Below are 9,044 nucleotides of genomic sequence, written 5' to 3'. Positions count from 1 at the left end.
ATCTATCTCTCTATCTCTCTCTCTATATATCTATCTATCTATCTATATCTCTATGTATATATATATATATATATATATATATATAAGAATATTAACACAGTTGCACTGCAATTATGTTAAACATTTATAACATTTCCGAATGCATTTGTTCATATGTGACATTTTAAAGTGGAAGTTGCTATTTATTTGTTAGTTATTTAAAAATGTGAACATTTCACTTTTACGAAAGCTTTTTTTTGTGTGTGTGTGTCTGACTGGATGCAAAATGAAGCTGTAACCATAACAAAGGAAGTAATCATTCATGTTAATCTCTAACTAAACCTTTCTTCTTTGTTGTGGAGCTGAGCAAGCTAATGATGTGTATTAGATGTGACATCGATATTACAGCCTTATAAATGATGATAATTAGTCAATATTTAAATTTACTCTCTTAGATAATGGGACCTTAGTATGTTTGCACCAACAACTTGAGGATTTTCTGTTTGACTTCTAGTGCAGCGACGAAATGGGTGTCTTCAGTCTTTATTTTCTCTTATTAATGAAGAGTAAAAAAGTAAATATTGTCATTGTGATTTTTTGTTTAAATTTAAAAGTACCTGAACGCACCAAACAAAAACGTTTTCAATGTTAAATCTTGCACTGTAGTTTCAAGGACAAGATAAGGATAAGCAATTCAATGCAAAATGCATTAAAGTACTTTTGTTGTGCTTAGACTGATTTCTGCATATATATATAAACAAAACAACAACATAATTTTAAAAGGAAATGAGTTTGTATGTATGGAGTTTAATATTTTATATTATTATGTTTTATGAGATAGAAACACTGGAGTTACAAAGAGATGGTGAAAACAAATCAGAATTATGAGATTAAAATCAAAATTCTTAGATTAATGTGAAAAATTTGACTTTTTCCCTCAATATTTTGATTTTTTCCCCTCTGAATTCTGAAGAGAAAAAAAAAAAAATCGGAATTCAAGAATCAAGAATCTTTATTGTTATTTGTTTGGTGCTCATGGCTAAATATCCATACACGCAGAACGATAAAGTAAATTATTTGCAGAATTTACAAGGCTTGACAAAGCAGCAGCAAGTTGTGAAGCCTTGTTAAAAAAATAATAAAAAATTAAATTTAAAAAAAGGTCAGAAATTTAGAGTAAAAAATAATCCACGCAACATTCTTCTGTAGCAAATAGAAGGTTGTTTTCTGTCCGGCAGCACTTGAAAGCAGCATCACCACAGGATCCTCGATGCGCGCTCCCTGCGTTTACGTGGCTACTCCTCCTCTTCGACAGCGTACGTGCGCGCACCCATCTATCGCGTGGTGCGGATCATCCATATTGCTGCTAGTGGCGGCGATAAGGTTGTAATCCTGAGGCCCCACTGACACGTTTCTTCAGTTTTTTACACGTTTGTGCTCGGCGCCGACCGCTCCGCGTCTCAGGCCGAAGCTCCTCCGGTCAAAGAGCGACAGAGGAGCTGCAGACCCCCGCGGAACAACTTCAGATTCTCCCCCGTCTGAAATTGAAAGCTAATTCGGACCTAGAAGAAGAAGGAGGGGAGGAGGAGGAGGAGTGGGGGGGAGGGGGGAGAGCTGATAATCCTGAGGGGGGAAGAAAACGACGGCGGTGGGAAATGGCCACTCAGGTGGAGGCTCTCCTGCCCGGCAACCCGCTTGCCAAAGCGGCGGAGGAACACGGTAAACTAGGCGTCAAGCCGCACGAAGAGCCGGAGGGCGGCCGGGGCGAGGAGGGGCCCGAGCGGAGTGTCGGCAGCGGCAGCCCCGGGCAGGGAGGGACCGCGGAGGAGCAGACCTCCGAACCGGGCAACGACGGCTGTGACAGCGACGACAAGCCGGCCGAGGAGGGCGGTAAAGGCGGCAGGAAGGAGTTCACCGAAGCGCCCCCGCCCAAGGTGAACCCGTGGACTAGGAAAATGAACGCGGTGACCGTGGTCAGCGTGAACGGACAAGCTCCCACCGGTCGGTACCCCCACACACAGCGGCTGTCACTTCATGTCTGTCCGGGCTCACTCACACAGAACTGCAGCTTCCACACGAGTCCTGTAGCTTTTATTTGTTGAAAAAGTCAAACCGAAGGCTGCAGCCTGGTTATATTTAGAGTCCCCCCTTCAGTCCTTATGGTGAGGGCTATTTTAGGGCGGAAGGGGGGGCTGGTTGTAGTCTGACCCTTCACAAACACTTAAAATGCTCCAAAACGTTGAGCCACCGCTTTACTTCCAACCTCTGGATTTCCTTGTACCCTCGGAATATGTGAACGCATTAAAGGTGTAATTGAGCTCACAAAGAGCCTTTGTTATGCTTGTCATCGCACCAAACAACCTGCACGCGGCGGGTTTTGATAACTTTGTTTTCTTTATTCTTTTTTAAACGGGTCGTGCAGATTAGTTTCGACACCACTTGCACTTTCTTGTAGAAACTGCAGTTAACGCTTCATCACCGTTTATGCGCAGCCATCCGGTTTGGGTTTTATTTCTGCACGCAGCCCGGGCTTGTGACACAATCCGAACCAGTTTTAAACTCGTGTTTACGCGTATATTTTGAGAGACGTGCAGATTTATTCCACCCTTGTTGCACCAGAATAAGAACCAGAGCTAACAATAGCGCGCACGGGCTCCTCGTCGGCCTAGGCCTTCCCACTCAGCCGTTAGCTTAGCATCGATGTGGCTAACTTTTCGCCTCCGGTCCCGGGTGTGTAAAACACGCCAGCAGCTCGGCCTCTCCGAGGTTCGGTTCTCGGTACCGAAACGTAACGATCCGGAGTGAAACGTGCTACTTTATTAGCTTAAAAAAGGGAGCATGTTTGTTATTAGACGTCACGTGTTGATTCCACGTGTTCCCCGAGAGAGAGGAAAAAGGGCATGGCTGCTAGCTAGCTGGCTACTTATCATTCTGTCTGCTCCTCTTCTGCGGACTGCAGCTGGTTTAGGGTGTTCAGTGTGAATCGGCTCGACTGTTTAGTGATCAGGAAGCCGGTTGTCATGTCGTGTTTTTGCTGTCAGAGCAAACCTGCCCCCCCATCTCCGAGTTAGCCATGCTAGCTACCGTTAGCATCACGCTAGCAAGGAAGCAGAGTCATCAATCAGTTTGAGCTTGTCCGCGCTGTATGTTTAATGCTGCAGAAACTACTCCCTGTTATGTCCCCAGATTAACACTCAAACTTCAAAATTAGATGAAATAATCCAAAAAGGAACAGCAGTCATTTAATCTGTGATTGCAGCCTGCAGGTAGAAGCATTTATTTTGTGGAAACGTGACTTCCCTTGTATGATGGCAGTGTAAATGTTCTGTTTATATGGCCCCTGAAACCTCAAGTTTAATGCAGGCATACGTTTCTAATAGGTCAGCAGTTCTGGTCTGGCTCTGGGATCCACTGACCCCCTTTTGACCCAGACAGGAAAAAATTCAGCTTCTCTGATTTGTTGTAAATGATGTTTCAATTTGAACCCTGATGTAGTAGAATAGAATATTAAAACATTTCAACTTCTGAGAAGAGATAAAATATGTAGCTTTCGCTGAGTACCCAACCATTGAATATCCCATTAGAAATATTCATTTTATCATTAGCCACAAAGCTGACATAATCAGAATGCTGACATTTTTCTTAACTTATGTCATCAATGCAATTCAGTTTATTTATAAAGTGTCGAGTCACAACAGAAGTTGTCTCGGGGCGCTGTACAGAAACATTCACAAACATTCTAAAAGCCAATTAGTAAAAGTTATCTAAGGAAGGCAGCAGATTGCATTGAATCTTCGCTTCGTCACAGTCTCCTGTGCTGAGCAAGCACGAAGGCAACAGTGGAAAGGAAAAACTCCCTCTGAACAGGAAGACGCCTCCAGCAGAACCAGGCTCAGGACGAGCGTCCGTCTGCTTCGGCTGACTGGGTTTTTGCACTAAGAAATACCTGCGACTCACTTCTGGGTTGTGACCCACCAGTTGAGTTAGTAGTCGTTCTAGCTCCTGGTTTTCTCTGAAAACTTTGGTAAAAGTATCTAACAAGGTTGAGTCAGGTCATCTGGGTGGATTCTTCTGTGTTGAAACGTTTCGTCTTTTATCCAAAAGACCTTCAGTCTCTGGACTGAAGGATGGCCCAGCACAGAAGAGCAACATCATCAGGCCAGGATTCTGCGGTCCACACTCATCTGCAGACCAGCGGTCACTCTATCAAGGATGATGTTGTTCACATCCTTGATAGAGGAATGGCGGTTTGAGAGAGGAGTGAAGGAAGCCATCTTTGTGAAGAGAAACTATCCATCTTTAAACGGAGGCGCAGGTCTCTGTGTTCAACTTCCACCCTCTTACTATGCTGTTATTGCAAGCATCACTCAGCCCCTGGCGATCCGGTTACTAATGACCAATTGTTAAGGCCCTAACGATCCATTGTTAACCTGATGGTACTTTTTACATGTGAATAGCTAGTTCTGACTGTCAGCAGCAAACTGGTTGCTCCATTATGATAAGGAGCTATTTATAAGACTGAGTTTGCTGCAGGGTCTCGGACTGAAGAAGTATTTTGGATAAAAGACGAAACGTTTCAGCAAAGAAGAATCCAGAGGACCGTTCACCTTGTTAGATTTTTCTACCTGGATCACTGAGCATGCATCTGGACATTTGGTACAAGTGTAGTCCTTCATTAATTAATTGGGATGTCCCAATCAAACGTTTTTATTTTGCTATTTGTATTACTACTGCATATTACAGACGACAAGCACGGTAGATATTTTTTAATATAATGCCATGTGCTCTATGCCTCAGCAACTTTACAGTGAATCAAGAAAGGAAAATTAAAATGACAGGTGATGGTAAGTCCTGTGTTAGTGTTATCGTGTTGTGAAGGTGGAATGGACTGTGGCTCCAAAATCAACAAAAACTTATTTTCCCCACCACGTGATGATCAGCTATGCCCTGGTCATCCAGATGAATAATTTCAGTCCCCTGATCTGTAATATTTAGCCGTTTAAATATAAGCAATAAAACAAGGTTTGCAGTTCGTGTCACTCACCTGCTGATGCAGCGGTGGAGAAACCGAATACATTTTGAAGCTAAGGTTCTGGTTGCTCCGTTCTGTCCGGCTGCCTGTTGCTGAACTGGGCTTCTTTTGTATTTTAAACTTCTTCCATATTGGAGACATGTTTACACGACATCACATCGTCTGCCACGAGGCGGCTATACAGCCTGACGTACGACCACAGACGGATCCCGAGTGGAGTGAGCCTGCCGCTCCGGTACCGATCAATGAAAAATGCCTGGATTTGTACTCTGGTCAGAACATTTCTTGTAATTGCTACAGTAAACCAAACTTACACCTGCAAAAAAAAAATAAAAAAAAATTGCAAAGATTTTTCCTCAAAATGTATTAGTGCCAAGTTAAAATCAACTAACTTTTTTTTTCACAACGTTTTTGCTTCACGTGGAGAAATCTGTTGCGTTTCCAATTTTAGCAGTAAAAGTTTTCTTGCACATTTTTCGAGACGTTTGTTGCAAGTCTGCCTTTTCACTCTTGTTGAAACTCATATTTAAGCAGCTCTTTTTTGTTTCCAAGTGGTCAACGGAGAATAACGAGCTGCTCTCACAGATGTTGTTGTGTGCAGCAGAGTGTCACATAACTTAACACAAAATATCACTACGTTTTGTCCTGCATTAAGTTCTGGTGTCACTGTGGGTGTAATCAGTCCTCTCCAACATGAATAACCGTTTGCTGGTAGTCTGGTTAAAGCTGTGACCAGAGAACTGCCTGCTTTGTCTGTTGTTGTGTGCAGCTGTTTGGTTTTCGTGTGTAACTTTTGCAAACTTTAGGGTACAGCTTGTACCCAGGACCTGAATGAACGTGTTCCAAAAGTTGTCCCATTAACCCTTAACATCTGGCTGGGACTCGGTGGCAGCGCTGACGGAGCCCTTTGTGTTTTTGTTGTATTCAGAAGCCAAACTGTTCACATGCAGATGGAAACCTGGTTTGTTGGCGGTTTCACTGGTTCTAAAACCTTTTCGTTTTGCAAAGCACGAGCAGTTAAAACGGTGAATTTCACAACTGCTAAGCTAATTTGTTTGCTGTGAATAACTTTTGGATTTATGCAGTAGTTACGAATGCAGTCATTAAAGAAAATAAATTGTCCTCGGAGGAATCGGTTACAAGGTGCAACACTCATAACTAGGCCTGTCGCGATAATGGATTTTGCTGTGTGATTGTCTCAAATTATTACAATAAACAATATTGTTTGAAATTTGACAATAACATTATTGTCAAATTTAAGAAGAAATGTTGGTAAATTGTGTGTAGTACTTTTTTTGACCACCGGATGGCAGTATATGATTGTTTTAACCAAATGATGGATAGTGAGGGAGCGAGCAGCGCGTCTCTTTAAGAAAAATGTTAGGGAGGCCTCTTGACGTGACGTGGGCTGTCTCTTCGGTTCTCAAAATGGCGGACACTCTGTGTGGTTTGAGCTCTTTAGTATAGCATTTTTCACAAAAAACTTAAAAAAATCAGTAAACAAGTTCTCAGCTTCTTTTTGCAAAGAAAAACAACTTTTTACACGAAGGCACGGGTTTCAACCGTGAATTTTGGAGCTTTGACAAGACGGGTTTTTTCCCCCACGAGGTCGACCTTTTAGCTTAGCTCGTAGCTTAGCTTCTCAGCTTAGCTGCTTTTAACGATCCAAAAACATGATTTTGCGCAGTTAAAACAGATTTTAAAGAGAAAGGGAGGGGTCAGTGAAGAGCACAGGAGTCGACCTTTTTGTCATCCAGTGTCTTCAGTAAAACGAGAGAGACATGAAGAAACAATAAAGCCGATGAATGAAAACGAGGTCGATAATTTTCATTCATCATGCGATTAATAGATTTATTGTTTATCGCGACAGGCCTACTCACAAGAACAGCAGAATACTCTATATGTCATAGTACCGTATTTTCCAGCATCCAAGTTGCAGTTTTTGGCGTAGATTTGTCACTTGTGACTTGTATATGTTTTTTTTTTCTTTATTCATAACATAATTTTTAACTGACGCTTTAAATTTCGAAGAACTGCAACAGTGAGTACTCCCGTGCACGCTCACTTCACTCAGCTGGTGCAGGCGGAGGAACGCTGGAGAGCTAGCTGCGATGGCTGGCGCCGTGCTGCCCAGGCGAAATGAAGTTTTTGTCCATTAAATAAACGCGACGGGTCAGCGGTGACGCATAATAAATGTGACTTATACGCCGGAAAAGATGCACTTTATTTATGTCGGTAAAATGTAGCTTTCCACAAAAACGCCTGTGTAATCCTGTGGAGTACTGCAGAACATTTTTCTTTTGAAGGAAGAGTTTTACGTCCAGTTTGAAGTTTCCTTTTTTTTTAAACAGCTGATGTTTTTAAATGGAACCAGTGTTTCTGCTGTCAGCTCAAATTGATGGTTCAGGGGGGAAAAAATCACATTAGTTAAAAAAAAGTAATCTTTGGTTTTATCAGTGCATTTTCTTCTGCGTTAATGTTGCTAAACTTTTACAAAACTAGAACTTTTGACTGCAAAGTTGCACTATGTTAGGAAAACACGCAGATGTGATTCTGTTGATGAGTCGGTATTGGGTTGAACCAAGAAGAATCCATCCAGAAGATCTGACTTAACTTTTTTGGACAGTGTTAGTTGTTTTTCTCTGTTTTAAAGTGCACAGTGACTGAAAATCTACTTTTCGTGTCTTCGTGCTCGGTATGTTTTTAGTTTGTAACCAAAGTTCTGATTACCGGTAGTCTCGTGGATGATGCAGTTAACTCAGACACAATACTTCTGAAATGATTTATTACATTTGCCCAACTTTGGAGAAGTTTGTCTTGCAGTCAAATTTGGACAAAAGTAGAACAATGCATGTAAAATAAAACTAAAATAGATGTATCAAAGCTATAAGTAATTAAAAAAGGACAATAATAACATTTAATTTGTTGCACATTTGTTCATCTACAACAAACTCGTTTGAAGTGACATCGTTCCAACCAGACAAAACATTTTTATGTTAAAGACTGAATATTCTTTACCTCACTGAGAACATTTAATCGTTTAATTTCACGAAAGACTTTCATATTTCATTCCTGGCCAAATACGACTTATTGGCATATTCTGTTTGGAGGTGAGCATTTAAGGAACGTCTTAGCAGGATATTTGCTCTTCCAGCTTCATTTGTATTTGGTTGCTCATGTTTGTATTTCATATATTTGAGTTATTAGTAAGCCGTTACATTGCTAATACAACCCACAAATAAAATGCTGTCGTAAAAATGTTACGACTGTTTGTGTGTGTGGAAAAATCATCCTTAAAGATGCCCTGTGGAGTTTCTGCATAAAACAGTGTTCGCCCAAAAATAGGCCTACAGTTGCTTTGGCAGGATTTAGTTTCTGAGATGTTAATGTAATATTTTATATCTTTAAACATGGTTCCATGAATGAACAGACCAGTTTGTTGCTGTAGGTTCTGGCATGAAGTTCAGTGGGTTTTGAGATTCAGTCACTCGTAATGCCTAAACAGATGCCCTGACTTAGTTCCTGCCGAAAAGGAAATGAGAAAGCAGATTCTGCTTTTGAGGCATTTGTGGGCTTATGCAAAACAATTTCATGGAAGGAGAAGGAATGAGAGGATTTCTTATAGGATAACACAAAGGACTTGTTGTAACGTTCTTTTTGTTTTACATGAATTTTGTTCTTCTGTGCAGACGGAAAGTAGAAGGTTGAAGTTATACCTTTTGTCCTTTTTAAATAGTTTCAGCTTGTAATGGCTTGTAGTGAGTATAGTTGCAAAGACTTCATTTTATTTGTTGTTAAGGAACATGTTCAGATGTCCAAAGACCAGTAAAATGTTTGTGCTTGGCTCTGGCGTGCTTGTCATGCTCCATTCCTCACCCTCAGACGTCCAATAAAAGGTTTATATAAGAAACGTTTCTCCTAAGAAGAAACTTGTCCAGATAACATGATTGACCCTTTGTTTGTATTTATTTACCTGGATGATTGACCCTTTGTTTGTATTTATTTACCTGGATGATTGACCCTTTGTTTGTAT

General features: G+C 41.2%; 1 protein-coding gene across 3 annotated transcripts in view; it reads left to right on the top strand.

Annotated features, from left to right (window-relative positions):
* The first annotated feature begins 1,585 nt into the window (after positions 1-1,585).
* larp1 (La ribonucleoprotein 1, translational regulator) overlaps positions 1,586-9,044 on the top strand; it is a 69,367-nt gene continuing 61,908 nt past the window's right edge. For all 3 annotated transcript variants that reach the window (XM_037687821.1, XM_037687819.1, XM_037687818.1), the window contains exon 1: positions 1,586-1,980. In XM_037687821.1, the coding sequence (XP_037543749.1) occupies positions 1,635-1,980 (346 nt within the window). In that variant the 5' untranslated portion in view covers positions 1,586-1,634. The remainder of the gene's footprint in view (positions 1,981-9,044) is intronic.

The sequence above is a fragment of the Nematolebias whitei genome, chromosome 14 (genome assembly GCF_014905685.2).
Source record: "Nematolebias whitei isolate Nwh7 chromosome 14, NemWhi1, whole genome shotgun sequence".
Lineage (NCBI taxonomy): Eukaryota > Metazoa > Chordata > Actinopteri > Cyprinodontiformes > Rivulidae > Nematolebias > Nematolebias whitei.
This window is presented reverse-complemented; position numbering and strand designations above follow the sequence as displayed.